Source organism: Emydura macquarii, unplaced genomic scaffold, assembly GCF_026122565.2.
Source record: "Emydura macquarii macquarii isolate MOO-44397 ecotype Brisbane River unplaced genomic scaffold, CSIRO-AGI_Emac_v2 contig_3390, whole genome shotgun sequence".
Classification (NCBI taxonomy): domain Eukaryota; kingdom Metazoa; phylum Chordata; order Testudines; family Chelidae; genus Emydura; species Emydura macquarii.
The window spans coordinates 7128050-7147500 of NW_027133527.1; the positions used below are offsets into that span (position 1 = coordinate 7128050).

The 19451-nt window shown below is 39.3% G+C and overlaps 1 protein-coding gene across 11 annotated transcripts in view; it reads left to right on the top strand.

Annotated features, from left to right (window-relative positions):
- The window catches only part of TNRC6A (trinucleotide repeat containing adaptor 6A), a 164461-nt gene that overhangs the window by 140811 nt on the left and 4199 nt on the right, over positions 1 to 19451 (top strand). For 9 of the 11 annotated variants that reach the window (XM_067534180.1, XM_067534175.1, XM_067534177.1 and 6 more), the window contains 15 exons: positions 1650 to 4241; positions 5180 to 5344; positions 5753 to 5928; positions 6238 to 6318; positions 6727 to 6778; positions 7754 to 7896; positions 8588 to 8725; positions 9945 to 10073; positions 10174 to 10251; positions 10558 to 10768; positions 11384 to 11416; positions 14467 to 14598; positions 16605 to 16763; positions 17121 to 17261; positions 17802 to 17909. In XM_067534180.1, the coding sequence (XP_067390281.1) occupies positions 1650 to 4241; positions 5180 to 5344; positions 5753 to 5928; positions 6238 to 6318; positions 6727 to 6778; positions 7754 to 7896; positions 8588 to 8725; positions 9945 to 10073; positions 10174 to 10251; positions 10558 to 10768; positions 11384 to 11416; positions 14467 to 14598; positions 16605 to 16763; positions 17121 to 17261; positions 17802 to 17909 (4338 nt within the window). The remainder of the gene's footprint in view (positions 1 to 1649; positions 4242 to 5179; positions 5345 to 5752; positions 5929 to 6237; positions 6319 to 6726; positions 6779 to 7753; positions 7897 to 8587; positions 8726 to 9944; positions 10074 to 10173; positions 10252 to 10557; positions 10769 to 11383; positions 11417 to 14466; positions 14599 to 16604; positions 16764 to 17120; positions 17262 to 17801; positions 17910 to 19451) is intronic. The other 2 variants (XM_067534171.1, XM_067534172.1) reach the window with 1 other exon arrangement.

A 19451-nucleotide genomic window follows, 5' to 3' on the forward strand; every position in this document is an offset into this window, starting at 1 on the left:
TGCATTTTCCGTAACTGCTATCTAAAGGAGAACATATTTATCTAGCTGGCTTGTATAATTCCACTATACAGATGTACATGTTTAGCATATAAACATTTTCATGTTAATTAACAATTACCCAAGTAAATAAGGTAATCAAACGTTTGAATATTCAGATTTTGAATATTCTGTAGCAAAGGTGTTAACTGTATTAGTTTAAAAGAAAATTGTGCAGTTTGCTTAGCAAATCGTGAATGTCTTTCTATGATGAGAAGCCCTTCAGGCATAAAATATTACATTTGGGAATATTATAATATGCTGCTTTTTTACCTGTTAATAAAAATATTAAGCCAGTAACTTACCTGACTGCTTTTCTTCATGTTCTGTTAGGTTTCCGTATTTTACTTCATATTGTTGTTCAAGCTTTACATGTTTTTATAGTATTGTATTTCCAAATAGCTATCCAGCTATATTTTGGTTGGTTTTTCATATAACTTACAGCAAACTTAAAAAAATAGAATATTTGATGTGGGGGAAGCACTTTTGTTCAGATTGTCAGTTTGATGGAAGAAAAAGGAGTTCAAGTCTCCGCAATAGAGTTTTAGGAACACAGGATGGCAATGTGGCAGAACACACACATTTTGGCATGCTATTCTGTTTTTGGCAGCAGCCTGTATCTGGCACTTTAATAGAAAGTTAAAATCCTTATTCTGCATGTAGCCAATTGTAAAAAAAAATGTATAAATAGCTATGGAGAATTTCTTCTTGATTCCTGCATGTGATTAGTTTATACCCTGAAAGAAAAATGTGGTTATTCTTTATTGTTTTAATTTGCACAGGTACAAATTCAGCCATGTTACTTGATTTGCACTGCACCCCTGAATTCCAAAGGGGAGAGACTGATCAGCTTTCACTTTATTCCTCATAATTTTGAATATCACAGACTCCCTACTAGTTCTTAATTCCAGGGAATATAGTCTTAATTTTTGCAGTGTTCTATGGAATTGAACCTTGCCACTAAGCCACTACCCCTTAAATCTCACCTTTACCTTCCTTGTTCTTTTCCTTTGAAGTGACTTCTTCTGAAACACTTCCTTCTTCTACATATGGAGGATGATGTACAAAAGTAAATGTCTCGAATAACTGTCACTTAGATTTATTATTCAATGTCCTTTAATGGTGTTTCTTTTCTCACCTCCTTTCCCTGGCTACTTTTGCGTAATAGTCCATACAGCTAGATCAGTTTGACTTTCTCTTTTATATAACATTCTCCCTTTCAGAATATTTCCTTCAAGCTTTAACAATACATTTTGGTTTTCGATTTGTATAGTGTGTCTTTTCATAAAGTGTTCTACATGTGAGGGGTATATTACTTAGAAACAAACTGTAATGGCAATCCAAACTCTAGTTTATTACAGATGCCGTATTTCATTTCTGTTTGTATGAGTGTATTTTTTGCATGCCCTTGCTAAGTGTTCTGGTAGGTACTATATGTGGCAATTGATATACTCATCATATCTTCATAGCATCCAGTGATAAGTGTTAGAGTAATCTGCGCAGTATCTCTGACTTTGAATTTCTGTACTTGTCTTATATTTTTCTTTTGTGTTAACCAAAGTAAAATTTTTGAATTTACAGTAATACTTTTGTATTTTTCCTTTTCCTTTTAGATCTGAACCACAGTGGTCTAGGATCCCATTATGAAAATTCTCACTGGGGACCAATCTCTTCAAATAGTGACTCCAGCACAAACTGGGATAAAGTTATTGTAGACGGCTCTGACAAAGAAGCATGGCCATCAATTACAGGCAGTGACCCAGAGTTGGCTTCAGAATGTATGGACACTGACTCCGCCTCTAGCTCTGGGTCAGAGAGAAATCTTGTTATAATGGCTTCAGGGAGCACAGGTGGTGAAAACGATGGCATTCGGAATGGCATTGGACATGTTTCTCAAAATAAGTTTGTGGTTGGTAGCAACAGCAATAATGTGGGCAATGGAAGTATTAATGGGCCGTGGGGTTTGTCCCATGGAGCCATGATAAGCACATGTCAAGTTTCTGTGGATGCTCCTGACAGCAAATCTGAAAGTAGCAACAATAGAATGAATGCTTGGGGCACCATAAACTCTTCATCAAATGGAGGGTTAAATCCAAGCACTTTGAATTCAAATGGCAACCATGGTGCCTGGCCTGTATTGGAGAACAATGGACATGCCCTGAAAGGGTCTGTAGGGAGTGGTAATTCTGGCACAAATATTCAGTGCAGTACCATAGGTCAGAAGTCTAACAATCAGAGTATTAACTCTAAAGTGGGTGGGTCAACCCATGGTTCCTGGGCAAGCCTTCAGGAAAATTGTGATTCTGAAGTAAATGGTACAAGGAAGGTTTCATTCAGTGGACAACCTCAAAACCTTAACACTGAAATGAATGGACCAAATAACACTACTAACTTTATGACCTCTAGTTTACCAAACTCTGCTGGTTCAGTACAGATTAACGAACTGCCTAATAATACAGGGCCTGGGGCCTGGCGTGTGAGCACAATGAATCATTCTCAGATTCAGGCCTCTCCAGTTACAAATGGCACTTCCACTTCTCATCTTAGCAATGGTGAGGCAAAAAATGGTGTATCTTATGGTACTACGTGGGTTGCCTATGGTTCTAATTACTCTGGAGACAAATGTTCAGGCCCAAACAGCCAAGCTAATGGTGACACTGTGAATGCAACTCTAACGCAGCCAGGCATCAATGGGCCTGGCAGCACTAGCTTTCAAATCAATGGGAATAAAGGAGGAGTGGTATGGGAGGGAGGGACAGTCAACTCCCAAAATATGCCATGGGGAAATGCAAATGGTGTGAGTTCTGGAGGTAGTCGAAGAGGATGGGGCAACTCTGCACAAAACACTGGCACTAGCATTTCAAATGGGGAATGGAATAAACTGCCTAGCAATCAGCATTCCAATGAAAGCGTAAATGGAAATAGTAGGAAGTTTACAAATGGATGGAAATCTGCTGAAGAGGGTGATCTTAATAGCCAGAATTCTGCTGCATCTCAGATAACTGAGCAGAACAATGTATGGGCCAAAACAGGTACTGGGGACAGTGAGGGTAGTTCAGAGAGCACTGGTTGCCATGATGATAAGGTAACTGTGGAAGGACAGAACCGAGAGAGAAGAAAAGTTGACCAGCATGCATTACTCCAAAGTATAGTGAGCAGAACTGACTTAGATCCACGTGTCCTTTCCAACTCTGGTTGGGGACAGACTCCAATCAAACAAAATACTGCCTGGGATACTGAAGCATCGCCAAGAGGTGAAAGAAAGACTGACAATGGGACAGAGGCCTGGGGAGGCTCAGTGACACAGACTTCCAGCTCAGGGGGATGTGTGGAGAGACCTAGCCCTAATGTTAATGATACCTCATCTGTATCAGGGTGGGGAGATCCAAAGTCTGCTACAAGGTGGGGAGACTCCAAAGGTTCAAACAGCCAAGGGGGGTGGGAAGAGGATTCTGCTGCTACAGTAATGGTCAAGAGCAATCAAACATGGGGAAGTGGCAAAGAGGACAAGTCGTCTTGGAATGATGCACAGAAGATCAAACAGGGATGGGTAGATGGACAGAAAGCCAGCCAAGGTTGGGTAGTTTCTGCCAATGACAGCTGGGGAGAAAATTCAAGAAGCAACCATTGGGGTGAGACTAAGAAATCTAGTTCAGGGGGTAGTGACAGTGACAGATCAGTATCTGGTTGGAATGAGCCTGGTAAATCAAATTCTGTTACTTGGGGAAGTAGTAATAGTAACCCCAACAATTCTTCAGGGTGGGAAGAGCCTGCAAAGTCTAATCAGAGCCAGGGTTGGGGAGAACCTCCCAAATCAAATCAGCCTCAAGGCTGGGGGGATTCTTCAAAGCCAGTCAACTCTCCAGATTGGAACAAGCAGCAAGATGTTGGGTCTTGGGGAACAACATCTACCCTAAATAAACCACCAGGTTCCGGGTGGTTGGGTGGACCAATACCAAGTCCAGCAAAGGAAGAGGAACCCACAGGATGGGAGGAGCCGTCCCCGGAATCAATACGCCGTAAAATGGAAATTGATGATGGAACTTCTGCTTGGGGTGATCCAAGCAAATACAACTACAAAAATGTGAATATGTGGAATAAAAATGTCCCAAACAGTAGCAGCAGTTCGGACCAGCAAGCACAGGTACATCAGCAGCTACTGCCTTCAAGTGCCATGTCCATCAAGGAGAGCAGTAATGGTTCTGGTAAGACTTCATTTTACCCAGGCTTGTGTTTTCTTGAGCTATTATTTAACACTTCTCTGAACTTTAAGGACATTTCTCGTTTCAAATAAAGGGGGGGGAATAGTTTTGTCAGAGAACTGACATCAGTGCGAATAGGTTTGCCGTGCTTTTATTTTACTTTAAGGAGTCTTTCTAAAATTTAAAAAGTGAACTTCAACAGTATCATCAGGGTTGCTACTACTCTTGTATTTAGGTGGTTGGGTTGTAGAGGAAGAACTGGGAACAAAAACAACATCCAGAAAGAGAAGGGCTTTTACTTTATATGTAGCTCCACATTTTAACTAACTTCAACTGTGACATTAGCATTAAGCCTTTATAGGGTACAGAGTAGTGTTAAGAGGTGTCTGCAAGGTACAGTGCAGACTCAAGGCTTCACCTGTGTCCCTGACACACAATTTTTACTGCCTGCAGTGAGGAGGGCACTTTGCTGTTCACTTCTTGGTGAGTGAAGGCACTGGGAATTTATTTATATGTTGTAGCATATTTGGACTTAAAAGAGCTCTGACCTTATAGATTGGAAGAAAAGGTAGTTAAGCTTGCCCAGTATATTTAAGAAAGTATTTGTCTTCCAGTAATTTTCAGTTGCAGTTGAATCATATCCAAAAGAGGAATGCCTTACATTTGAAGTGTAGTCTTAGACATTTAGTATCTACATTTTGATTAGAGATTTCTCAAGTGAGAAATGTCTTCATGTATGGAACTGGTGTTATATTTAGATTTTTTTTTCCTCCTGAAGAATCTTACAACTGCAATATTTTACTTGATTTAAAATGTGTGTTAATCTTGCGTTTAGTTATTTGTGCTTTATTATATTTTACGAGTGTAGAAAACCCCTCAGTGTTTTACATAATGTTTTATGGCTTGTTAAACTCACCAATAACTCCTACTGCTTTAAAAAGGTTGGGGAGAGCCGTCTACTTCTACCACCACTGTAGATAATGGAACGTCAGCTTGGGGTAAACCCCTGGATACTGGTACTAGTTGGGGAGAGCCCATCAGTGATGCAGCAGGCACCTCTGGCTGGGGAAATGCTTCTGTTGGTCAACAGGCTCCAAGTAAACCTGGTATGTGCTTTTGTAGCTTCTTCGAGTGTGCAGGTGGTGAAATATTAAATGCTGACCAAGAAGTTGGATTGTGAATCCAAATATAAAAGGCTTGTATCTTGACAGACACAAATAGAAAATGTAGATGTACTCTCTCTAAATTTGCTAACGACTTTCTCTGATTTTAGTTACTGAACATAAATTCTACTTTCATTAGTATTGTTAATATCAATGGGAAATTAGCATTTTAACTAGTGGCATAAATGCTTTCTGTTGCCTTTGATCTCCCTGGATGCATAAGATGATGGTAGGACATCAGGTTTGTCACAATTAATAATATGGTTTTATGTAACAGTTGAATATAGTCTGGCAACCTTAAAATGTGTTTGGATTAAAAGGAGTTAATGACTGAAAAATCTTTACAACCAGGACCTAAATCTATGCAAGATGGTTGGTGTGGTGATACTATGCCATTGACAGGGAGCCGTCAGAGCAGCTGGGAGGAAGCAGATGATGTAGAGATTGGAATGTGGAACAGCAGCGCATCCCAAGAAGTTAACCCATCTTTGAATTGGCCATCATACATGAAAAAAATGCCTACCAAGGTAATTGTGACTTTAAGAGGTGAGGCTGGAATTTGAGTCCAAGAAGGCTGTGGGAGAGAAAATTGACATAATTCCTAAAAATTTCTCACACAGGAACTCTTTTGTGGGTAGGTGTGGAGGGAGTGATGGATTTGTTAGGGGTTTTTTTTATTGCAATAGTTTCCAAATGCGCTGGTCAGTATTGAGGACACCTTTAAACTCTGTTGTACATCTATGTAGGAAACCTTAACCCTTGTTTACAATTATCTAATGTAACCCAAGTGCTGGTGACCTGTTCCAAGTATCACAGTAATCCCTTTTATTTTTAAGGGAACAATGAAAGGTGGAAATAAACAAGATGAAACATGGATAAATCCATTTATTAAGCAATTCACAAATCTCAGTTTTTCGGTAAGTGTATGTTTCCTAGACTTGACAAATAGCCTTGTTTCAATTAAATCATTTTCAAGTTTAGATTAACTCCTTTCTACTTTGATTTATTTTTCCTTTCCTTTACTATTCAGATATTTGATATAAGAAAACCTGTTGTTGAAAAATTTCTCTACAAACATTACTGAGTTTTAATTCTAGTAGCATGTACCCGATCTTCAATTTGTGTGTGTGTGTGAAGATGTCTTACTTCATCTATACAGGGATTGGGAAATAATAGAAAAAATGCTTGCAAAATCACACTTGCTTTGTCAAATACTTGATTATTTTTTCTTGCAGGGTTCAATTGAAATACTGTATTTCAATCTCCTTTTGTTTTTAGTTTTTAAAAAAGGTTCTTATTTAAACTGATTCATTTTATTACTTCAGAGAGAATCACCAGAAGAAACCATACCAAGCAATAAGATGGACATGTCTGGAGGTGAGCATAAGGGAAATTAGTCTTCTGTTTATCTATCAAATCTGTATTGCACATCTTTTCATTTTGTTTGCATCCTGTCCTTAGATATTGGAAAGTAAAATTCTCATTTCCCTAAAGAAACAAAGTTCCTGATTATGTAAATGCTTGCACACATGGGAAACTTGACATACATAAGTACTCCCATTGATGGCAATGGAATTACTCATGAGTGAAGGTGAGCATGTGCATAAGTGTAAACATGATTGGAGCCTAAATATGAACTTAAAAACCTATATAGGCCGCCTCCTGAACAACTTGTTTGCTCCTGGAAACAGATTTCTGATGAGCATTAATCACTGATACATTTAGTTCGTTCTTAGAAACAAACAACAAATTTAGCAGTTCAAAGAGGTTTTCCATATCTATAAAAGAGAAAATCTTACATGCTAAGTATATTCAAGAAGCATATTTATCTTTACTATAATCTCTCATTAATGAAAGTCTGTTTATGTGAAACTGGTCTATGTATAATAAGTTTTAATAGTTTCTCTAGCAAATAAACATAGTAGAATTACTTTGAATTAGGAGTGAAAATGAAAAAGGTGTACAATAGAAGTCATTTGTTGAAGAAAAAAAAGATATCCACTAGTTACAACAGGACAATTAATTAATTCTGTGATTGCATCAAAGATGAGCAGAATTTGTTCAGAATTGCACATTGTCAAGTAGTTTTGGTTCTAATTCTAGATTGTGTCAAGAAATTGTAAATAAATTATAAATATTTTCATTAAGATCATTGTGTCATAGTATTATGTGCAGTTTAAGGTAAAGCAGGAAAAGTGTTTAAGATCATTCAAATATGTTATTCAGTAATGCCTCGTTTAGAGCAGTGATAGAACAGCTTATGACTGTGAACATGTACTTATATACTTTTAAGTATTTGAGCAACTAATTAGATTCTTCAACTTCACCGCCTTTCTTTCTTCACCTAATTAGGAATATTACAGGATAAACGAATAGAGTTGGATAAGCATGGCCTGAACGTTGGAGATTACAATCGGGTGGTAGGAAAAGGCCCTGGTTCTCGTCCTCAGATTTCCAAAGAGTCTTCCATGGATCGCAGTCCTTATTTTGATAAGGTTAGTGACTGCTTAACTCTAACTCTCATGAACATTTCCAAATGCACCAGTAATTCAGAGAGCAGTCTGTAGCTATGATCCATTTGTACTGTAGCTTCGGTACTTGGTGCAGTGATAAATTAGGGCTTTACTATTAATCTGTAACATTTGTCTTGTCCTTTTAACTTATTTATCAATACTAAGCACTTGTATAGCACTCTTCTTCTACTTGCAGTGCAGATAACACTAATCTGGTCTTTTTTGTTTTCTGCCTGTTTCCTGCTGATGCTGGACTGTCATGTGACTCTTCCCTTCTGTTCCTGGCAATGATTTCTCCCTTCTGCTTGCTTGCTGGCTGGTTGTTGCGCATCTGTTTGTCTGTCAAATCAGGATGGCATTGTAGCAGACGAGTCCCAAAACATGCAGTTTATTTCCAACCAAAACATGAAGCTTCCCCCTTCAAATAATGCACTACCTAACCAAGCCCTTGGCTCCCTAGCAGGGCTGGGTATGCAAAACTTGAATTCTGTTAGACAGGTAAGGCCATGTGCATATCCTTGGCATGTTTCTTGTTGAGAACATTTTATTCCTTTGAAATAGCATCTCGACTACTGGTTTGGCTGATATATTGTTAATTCGAATTCTGAATTCATAGGGGTTGGGGAAGCAGCAGAAGAGATGTTTTGTCACTAACATTTGTTTCTTGTTCCAGAATGGCAATCCCCGTGTGCTTGGTGGCGGCAATATAGCAGCACAGCCCAGGAGCATGCAGCAGCCCCCCACACAGCCTCTTACTTCATCCCAGCCTGACTCACGTGCGCAAGTGCCTCCTCCATTGCTCTCCCCTCAGGTAATACAAGACTTAGCAACCATGGTTATTAAGGTGCAGAATTCCCTTTCTGTCAATCTTCCACAGCCTTTCAAAACATCCTACTGAGGGAGTGGAATCTTTTCTACTTGGTCTCAGTTGGAAAATTACTTATAATTTGGAGCAAATTCCAGCCATTCATTTGAGTTTATTGCATAATAAACTTTTCTCTCAACCCAAAATTTCAAATGTAAGTCAGTTCTCAGTGAACAATACAGTCTTTGCTGGGCCTACGGAAAAAGTGGTTAAAAACATTTATGAATATCTGAAGATATAGGGCTGTGAATGAGCCATAGGAAACATCCTTACGTTGAAAACTGTGCAGTTAGATGTGGCCTGACATGTGCACACCGCTCTTAAGTGCTCGATTCTCCTGTAATGTTGACAGCAACATTCCTGACTTTAACTTGGATCCTCCCACCCTGTAGCTAACTCTCCAAAGTGCACTTTTCTCCCTTCCTACCTAACTGGGGGAATGTAAGATGTCCTGAAGCCAAACCCTGACTTCCTCGTCTGTGTGGAGACTAGATGGCACTTCATAGAAGCATTGATGTAGCATTTACAAGAGTCTCTGAAGTGCAGTTATGAGTGCACACTTCCTAGAGGCACTAGTACAGGAAGTCCTTCCTGGTGAAAGACACACCTGTGTTCCACTAATTTTTCCTTCAAAATCAGGAGCAGGAATCTACATATTGCAATGTTACTCACAAAATCAAAAATTGCAATTCAGAGCTCTGACAGAGTTGCTTATTCAGTGGCATTGCACATATATAGTCTTTTCTGTTTGTTTTTCTTAGATTCTTAACATAATATCTCTTTTAGGCACATACCATTAAGCAAGTGGGGTGTGCAACATGGTTGAGTTAAAATTGGAGTTGGAGTCCTAAATCATGCTTTTCCTGACTTTTATGACTTCAGCTGTGAAAATGTAATGTTATTTTACTTATACTTTTGCATTTACTAATGCCAGTGTTTGGTATTTTACTATATTTTTCCTCTAATTATTTTTATAGGGAAGTATATTTGGCACTTTCAGAGCACTGAATACTTGTTGTTCTGATGGTGATGCTGTATAACTGCTTACCTTACTTTTGGTTAACTGCATAAGTTACTGGTCAATCTACTGATGTACAGCTGTAGATGATGTCCTGGTTTGTGTTATGTCAAGCCCCACATACTTGTAATATGGTCCATTTTACAGGTTCCAGTATCATTACTGAAGTATGCACCAAACAACGGTGGCCTGAGTCCACTTTTTGGCCCACAACAGGTAGCCATGTTGAATCAACTATCCCAGTTAAACCAGCTTTCTCAGATCTCCCAGTTACAAGTAAGCAAAACTACCTAATCATTCTGTTTTTTAAACTTTAAAATCTGATCAGAAACTTTATCTGAACTATGCCCCTTCATAAAAACCTTCTGTTTCTTAGCGGTTGTTGGCTCAGCAGCAAAAAGTGCAGAATCAGAGAAGCATGCCTTCTGGTAGTCGTCAACAGCAGGAACAGCAGGTACAATCACAGATAAACGTTTTTAAAGAAAGTTAAAACTGTCTTGACAAGCATGAGGGGATTGTTTGTTGCTTATTTTAGAATATAGTTAATGTGCGTTAATAACGAGCAATTTATAAACACAGACAAGGTGGGTGAGACTTCCATGGTGCTTGAGCCACAGGATGGAATGCACTTTAACCGTAGTGATGGCTTTGCAGAGCTAAAATATACCGAGGGAAGTGCATTGGTGTATTTATCTGCTCTTGCTAAATGTGATTTTTTTTCCCCCTCCTGTTTATTTCATGACCGATCTGGAATTTTAAGAGTCGATCTCTTAATATGCAGCAACAGATGATGCAACAGTCCCGTCAACTTGATCCAAACCTGTTAATGAAGCAGCAGACTCCACCATCTCAACAGCAGGCACTCCATCAGCCTGCCATGAAATCCTTCCTTGAGAATGTCATACCCCATGCTGCTCCTGAGCTGCAAAAAGGGCCATCACCAATAAATGCATTCAGCAGCTTCCCTATAGGTGAGTTTCTCCATTGCTAGTCGAGTACAGTTACCTGCTACTTGTGTGCCACAAGATGCACAACCTTCCCTTGGCTTTTCCCCCTTTGGGAAGACCCCTGTTTTGTATCCTGTTAGTGCTTCCTTCACTAAGAGTAGCAGTGTCTTTTATTAGGTTCATCCTGTTATCTCTGTTCAGGAAAGAAGTTGACCGATCAAACTCAGACCATTTCCAAAGGGGAAGAAGTCTGTTTTACGGTGCAAAACGCTTTAAGTTTTTTGCAATGTCTGTCTCCCTGTATTTGTCTTTCTGACCCTGTGGGTCCAGAGCTGCTGACACAAATTCCTAAGTACATAATCATGAGTCCTGGAGCCAAAGGACTTCTGGGAACAGTATCCATGTGAGGAAACCACATACTTCTCTGTATATTAAAATGTCTTCCCCAGTTTGGGAGTTACATAGATAGCACCAAATATAATTTTATTAACTTGTAAAAATTTTATCCAACTGCTTTAACTACATACAAACATTTTAGCTCTGAACTTTTAATGCTTCTCTCACTGTAGGCAAAACAATGAATCTTTATAAATACAAACATCATGTCCTTTTTCTCTCCCATTTTTTCTACACTTTCAGGCTTCTATCCAATTTCCACTTCAGAAATTCCAGGCTTGTATATTTTTCCTTCGTTAGGTCCCTTCTTATTGATTTTTTTTAATATGTCCTAAAATTGGTATTCCCTGTTTCTCCCTCCTTCCCCAGCCTCAATTTCTTTTTCTTCCCCGTGCAGTTTGCTTTGCTCCCACATCTCTGTATTCCTGCTGCTTATGTTGAGCTGGTCTCTTTTGCATTCGTGTTGCCCGGCTCTGTAGAAAAGTTGATTTTTACTGAATCTGCTGCTGAAATCCCCCTGCTTTAGCGATGGAATGATGTGGAGCAAGTGGATTAGTGTGGGCCGTGCTGCTACACTGCATGTGGCCCCCTGGCACTTTGCTTGTGGCAAGACTGAACTAAGCTGCTGCTTAATAGCTGCTGTTGGTTGGTATCCTGATCCAGCTTCTTGGTAGCTAAGTAAGAAGATACAGTATGTAAAAATGAGGTCCACTAGTGGTCATTAAATATTTCATGGCACTTCTTGAAAGGGCAATATATTTAACTCTGATCTCATCCTACCAGATTCCAAATTGGGCAATTACATCTTGCCAACCTTGAATTAATTCTCCTTGTTATTTCAACTGGATACAGTATTCTTCACTCCTGAGTTTAAAGTGCTGTATAATGTTGCTGTACGTTGTTGAATAGATGTGTTCCACCTCCAGGGTTAATTGCAGGTCCCTGGTGGGTGACAATAGTTTTTGTAAAATTGGTGAGAGATTTTTGGGTTAACATATAAATTATAAAATCAAAAGTGTAGCAACATCCAGTTTACAAGTGAAAGGTTAAAGAATAATATTAAGTTGCTGAAAAAAACTGAACTTCTCAGTGTAGAAGTGTCAGTAAGACAGATGGTGGCAGTCTCTAGTGGCAGACTGCAGTAGTGTTAGTGTGCAGAAGAACTAAAATTGGAGAATTCTATTCCTAAAGATTGCTATATTTCCTGCATCCACTTTTCCAGCATTAATTATAGAGGGCTTCTCGTGTCATTCAAAGCAGAGCGGCAACCCCTCCCCACGCTTCAGATAAATTAATTAAATCTGAGTGTGCCAAGTTCAAGGTAGGACTCTTCAGTAGAAATTCAATTTTTCTATCTCTCATCCTCCCATAACTTGATCTATTGCAGTGTTAAAAATATTTCCTTTGCTATGGATATAGCTTCTCTTTTTAGAGAAATACTATGTATTTCCCGAGAACATGATCATGGGAACATTTCCTATATGTGAGGTGGCTTTTGTGGTGACTTGCTGAGGTCCAGTCCAGACCGATCATGTACTGAGGGCAAAATTCATTCCCCACTGCACAGAGACCAAATAATGGGACTTTGTTCAGGAAAGTCTGCATGGGTACATGATGGAATGCCCCCTCGTGAGCTATTTGTGGCCACTCTTCCCGTTTCTGATCCTCCTCGGACCCTATGTGGTGGCTTCAATAGACTCCTCTGCACTAGCTTCTTTGAGCTGACACAACGGGTGCAGAGATCACTGGTGTGAAATGAGGACCAGTTGTATTTCGCACAACGACTTTGCAAAGAATCCAAGGTAGAGGGGTCAAGCACTGGAGTCCTTTTATTCTCCCTTCTGCTGTTTCAGATCTGTTGACAGTTGTCTCAGATTTGCAGAATCTTGGATGTTGCATCTGTTCCACTATCAGTTACTAAAACATTTGCTGGGAAGCTCCCTAAAGGATTCTGCAGAGTGGTGATAGGTTGTCTGGCATCAGTGTTACTTGTAGGTTCTCTGTGGAGAACATACATAGGGCAGCAGAAGCTGGCCTGTGAAAGGAATGCAGTGTCAAGCTTTAACTTTTACTGGTGAAAGAACTTTGACTAGTTCCTAGCGAGAGTGAGTAGGCTAGTAAAGTGAATTATGAAATCCTGTTACTCTTTAGAAGTATATGAAAATGCTACTCCATGGTCCATGTGCAGGATTTAGAGGAATGAAGCAAATTGTAAATAGAGATCTGATGGCAAAATGCCCCTTAAGGTTCCAGAGTTATAATCCCTTTGTCACGGATTGCGAGGTCTCTGCCACTTCACTCAGCATTGGGAGGATCTGCTACAGACTCTTTAAATTACCTTTGGCTGTGTCTCTTCACTGTTCAGAATGTCACCCTGTGGCTTTGCCAGAGACTACCCTTAAGGAACTGGAATGAGTGTTGAGTGCCAGAGTCGATACAGGGTGTTCATTAAGCTTGAATACTTAGTATTCAGGGTTCCCATACAAGAATGTTACAGTGGCAGTTCAAATAGTTTCCATGCTTCTGGTTTGGGAGACTGTTTGTTTGCCATTTATATTCTGGCTCCAAATCCAAGCTGCTTCCATAGAATACGCAAAGAGCACAGGATGTAGGGGGAAGCAGGTTGTTTTTGTTGTTGTTTCTTATTGAATTAGGATTAATATTATTTGGACAGGATAAATCTGGGCAAAAAACAAAATGCCTATGGATCTCTTCAAAGTACAGTTCAGTTGTCTGGCCAAGTATCCTGTTGAATAACTCAATCAGGCATGGAAATGAGATTCCAGCTGCAGAACCCCAGATATAATATGAATGGACCTCCATGGAACATTAATGAGATGTCCCTAAGATGCCAGCTTTAGAATGTGGCTTTTCAGCAAATAATGGTAGTGCTTTGCGACACAGATATTCACCAAAAACTAAACCTTTGGGACGTGGGGAGAATTGAAATAGAGATCTTGGCTTCTGGCTGAAAACTTGGTACTGATCTGAGATCAGTATTAGAAAAAAAGGAAGTTCTGTATTTCATTTTTTGAATGTTTTCTTCTGGTTGTGTTTGTGTAGTGTTCATATTTTGTCTAATTCATAATTTCATCAGTTGCTCCTTCCACTTGCATTTTTGCATGTAGGTATCAGCTAAGAGCCAGTGCGTGCATTGCTGTGCTTATATCTGTTGTAAGTCCACAGAGTTCAATGCTCTAGTATATTTAAAATACAACATAGTGAACTGGAAGCATGAAATGAACAGATCCATATTCTCTTAAAAGATAATTAGGAAAACAGTGGCAAGTATCTCATCGGTATTTCATAAACCAATGTATTTCTAGGAATGAACTCAAACTTGAATGTAAACATGGATATGAGCAGTATTAAGGAGCCGCAATCACGACTGAGGAAATGGACAACGGTGGACAGCATTTCTGTTAACACATCATTGGATCAAAATTCCAGCAAACATGGTATATTAAACACATCTGTGAGAACACTTAACAGTACATACACATCAGACAAACCTTTTCCAGGTCTGTGTGCATATGAGACTTCCATTCCCTATATATTGGCGTGTACTAGGGTCCCATTGCTAATGTTGCATATAGTTATGTTCAGTCTGAATTTCTATTCAAGTCTGTCTTAAAATGTGTTGTTTTAGAATAAAACTTGCTGTATATCTTCAGCACCAGCCAGTAGTCTTTTGATGGAAGGATAACTTTTTAAAAACTTCACTGAAACCGGAAAAAAGGCGTGTTTTTAAAGTGTGGCCATACATACTAGTTCCTATCTTAATCTGGATTGGAAAACTTCATTTTTTTATTTTAAAACAAAATCTTATATTTCTCCAGCTTTTAAACATTTTGAAACTGATCCCACTGTATTAATCTAACCATGTTTTACCATAGGATTAACATCACAAGTTTGTTTTGTATTTGGGTCTCACCTTCTGTTTAGCTTTGGATCCAGATGTGTATGTACCTATAAATGCACAGTGTTCGTAAAGGATAGAAAAATATCCCATGGTAGAATTAGCAAACAAACAAATCTACAACATAAATCAGTGCTGTGATTCTGTAGGCAGGACTCAGTTGGCATTTTAACAACGTTTTAAACCATCTGAAATCTCATCTGATTGAAACTTGACATGCAGTCTCTAGGTGGATAGTTATAAAATGCCTCACATGGTCTCTCATTGCAATTCAATTCCGATAAAGATAGAGGCAGTGACGTAACTTACTTTATAACTATTCCATTTCTTGATGGAACGCTTTACTCTCTCTGCTCCAGCTCTGAACTGTTCCTAAAAATTGCAACACATTACAGCTACGGGTTTATTGATGTGGACAGCCAGTGCTTCCTAGAGTTCTCCCACCCTTGTGAGCATTATCAGAGAGTGGATTAAAGTTCTAGTTGCCTGTCAGTTGTCATTGTTTTGTGCCAGATGCTGTTACCCATCAGGTTTATTTAAAAAATCTAAACACCCCAACACCCCTTTGTCAATGAATTTACTAAGTAATTAGCACAGGCTTTTGGAGAGCGAGTATGCAGAGTTACTCTATCCATTTTACAAATGGATCAAGGAGGGTTCTTCTCTTTTAGACCGTAGATTTATTCATTAATTTATCTGCAAGATTTGAATTCTCCTTAGACTTGAGACTGCGACTTATTTTGAATACACAGTACTACTAAGCTAATTGCTAAACATTGCAACTAAACTACTTTGTAATTAATTATTTGCATTTGTTATTTGTGTGGCTTATATTAGTAATAAGTATACCTAAGGAACCATGTTACCTTTGATACACACTATTAGAACTTAGCCCAGAATGACTTTCATTTTGGGAATGAAGCACACAGTAATCTAGAAAATCTGATACTCCTATTTCATTCAAAAATTCATTTTCATTTATAAACTTCAAGTGTTCTGGTAAATGTTGTTTCCTTTTGGTATGTGGGTGTTGCATTTTATTCTGGTGGTGAATAGTAGTTCCTTTGTGCCAGTTAGTGGATCAATTCATGAGCCCCTCCGCATTGGAAAAGAGGAGAAACCTAGAGAGTCTTCACTGACAGCCATGGTTTTTACAGCCACTTCACTTCCACACTGGAGTGCCAGAGGCCTTACCATGTCCATGGCTTATTTTTTGTCAATCAGAACTCCAACAGATAAAACACCGGGCGTTTCAGATTATTGATCTGATTATTAATGGAGCAATTCTCGTGATCTGGAAAAATCACCTAAAAGCACACTTTTAGTAAGGGGAAAAACTTGCAGATGTTCCACTTCCAGTGCACAGACTTAAATTCCCTGTGTCCAATGCAAGTCTGAAATGACTCAGTCAGGAACTAAAATTTCACCCAGTAAACTTTTTCAGCTGTGTTTGATATAAATATGCCCACATATGCAGAGGGTGGGGTTTGTGGCTCTGTGAGGTCAGTTGAGAAGAATATTTAATGATCCTGTTTTCTTTAATAGGTGCTATTTCAAGTGGTTTTAGGCTGGAAGATTCCCCATTTGTTCCATATGACTTTATGAACAGCAGTAATTCACCAGCCAGTCCTCCTGGATCTGTTGGGGATGGCTGGCCACGTGCCAAATCGCCTAATGGCTCTAGCAGTGTTAACTGGCCACCAGGTAAAATTTGACATTAGTTAACTCATTGCATGCTTTTGTATCCATTCAGTAATGTTTTTCTGTGTTTATCAGCCATTAGAAGTGTAAACTTTGGTGGCCATGCATTTAATAGGATGTTATTGAGGTCAATGACTGTCACATATAGAAAACAAGTGACTTCCCCATCCTTGGAAATTTTGCCCGGGTGACAGAGGTGCAAAAAAGTAGGAGTGAGGGAATTAAATTGAGAAAGAGAGTAACTTAGAAACTTGGCCTGTAAGTCATGAATCAGAGTTTGTAGGGTTTAGACAGGAATTTCCTGTAAAAGAAGACCCAGTTTCATGTCTCTAAGCTTCTTTTTTGGATCTTTAATCCTAGAATTTCGTCCTGGTGAGCCATGGAAAGGTTATCCAAACATCGACCCTGAAACTGACCCTTACGTCACTCCTGGCAGTGTCATAAACAATCTTTCAATTAATACTGTGCGGGAAGTTGACCACCTCAGGGACAGAAACAGTGGTATGTATAAATGGATCTACCTGGAGAGAGACATTTTGTTGAAGGATGAGGATTGCCATTTTCCCAGATTCTCGTTTAACATTTGTGACAGTACAAGATTCATGGCTAGAAGAATATCCTGTGGATACAGCAGAGTTTCTGCGCACAGGGCAACAATATATAGAGAATGCTAGCAAGTAATTAGCATGTATATTAGCAATGTGTGTTCAATGCAGTCCCTTTATTGGGCCCTGAGAAGCAATGATTTTGAAGATGGGAGGGAAGCAAAACCTGCCAGCATTGCAATAGCAACGCTATAACAAGTTGTGGTTATAGTAATTGAACTATGTTTTCTGATTACAGTAACTTCTAGATGCTGAATGCTTGGGTATTCAAAGCACTTGCCACTATGTTCATTGGGGGTGGGGGCTGAATGGAATGGAGGTGTTTCTAGTCTGACAACATTAAGACACATGCGGCCTGGTTTTATGGTTCATGCTTTTAGTTCTTGTCCTGTCAGTGAAAGGGCAACTATTATTTGTCATTTACTTTTTTAAATAGGGTCATCCTCATCTTTGAACACCACGCTGCCTTCAACTAGTGCCTGGTCATCCATTCGTGCCTCCAACTACAATGTTTCCCTCAGCAGTACAGCACAAAGCACTTCAGGTAAGGTCTGATTGTATTCAAAGTTCAGAGCCAGATTTCACTTGGCCTGCCCTCTGCTCGGTTCACTATGAGGCACTGAATAGTAATTAAAAGCAATACAGAAGGTTGCCTCTCAATGGCATCTTTACTAATTTCCAGGATGGTGACTTCTGGTTTTACTTTAATTATGAATTTTCAGCAGAATTTTGAAGCCTTTATGAACTCCCCCCCTACTTACACAAACTTCAAATAAATCTCTTCGAGCCAGGAGGGATGAAGTTCAGGGGGACTTGGGTTCCTCCTTGTACTTGGATCTGAGCTATGAATTTTGTAATGGATTTCAGATATTTATCATTAAATTAAAAATGCAGAGGTTTGTGGTAGGCAATGGCATAAACTAACTATTTATATTTCACACATTCATTCTGATAAATAAGTGTGCACAAAGGTGTTTGAGAGGAGGAGCAATAGCTGTATGATGTATAGTGGCTGCTTTCCTAGTCTATGAAAACAAGAAAATAGATACTTACTTAGTCATGTGCTGTGAGGAAAAGCTTCCCAAAATAATATTTGAAGATCTGTAGAGGTAAGGATTAAATGGAATCTCTAAGATCATTTTGTTAATGTTCTCTCTTCATCTCAAGTTTCACAGCTTCCTACAGCAGCGCCAATTCCTCAATAGCCACTTCTCTATAGTTATGACTGGAAGGCTTCAATTTTTATTGGAAAATATCATATAACATGGATTTCTCCATGTGATCCATCCATCCCTAGGGTAGACCACCTGAAAATGCCACAGTCAGGGCAGGATGCAAAACGAGAGCAGATTCTCCCAGAACTGGTGGGTAACATTGAAATTAGATTCCCTGACCAGTCACAAACCGTGCTCCTGATTTCCCACTCGGGTATCCAGAAGTTTACAAGAAATGCACAACCCCCTTTATTGCATTTCAGTCTCTGGCTCTCAGTCAGCAACTGTGTACAGTAAAGAGATAAGTTATTTAAACTCTATTACCAAAACGTTCTCCTGATCCCCAAAGGGTCAGCCACATTGCCCCAGATCAATAGAAGTTTGGATCTTACCCAAAATACCACACTGCCAGCACATCCTTTAGAAACCAAAACTAAAGCTTTTTTCATAAAAGGAAAGAAACAAATAAGAGAGATGTTAAATGGTCAGAGCAATCAGATACATACAAATGAGTTCATAATTCTGCTGAGAATCTGATATTTATGGACTTTGAGTTTGCAGGCTTGTACAGTTCCTCTGGTGTACGTTCAGTACCTAAATGGGTCTCAGTCCTTTGTTTCATAGCTTCAGATGTAGAATAGGTGATCCAGAGGTAGGAAGCAGGAATGAAGACAAGATGGAGATGGTGCAGCTGCATGTTATAGTTTCTCCCATGTGGCTTGTTTCAAATACAAGCTCACAGCACATGGATAGGAAAAAGCACTTGCAGTCCCCGTGACCACAGGCATGTCCCTACATGCCCTTTTGACTTACAGGTGCAGCCTTGGCTTCTCTCCCTGGGCTCAATATATAGGTGATGACCCTTGATGAGT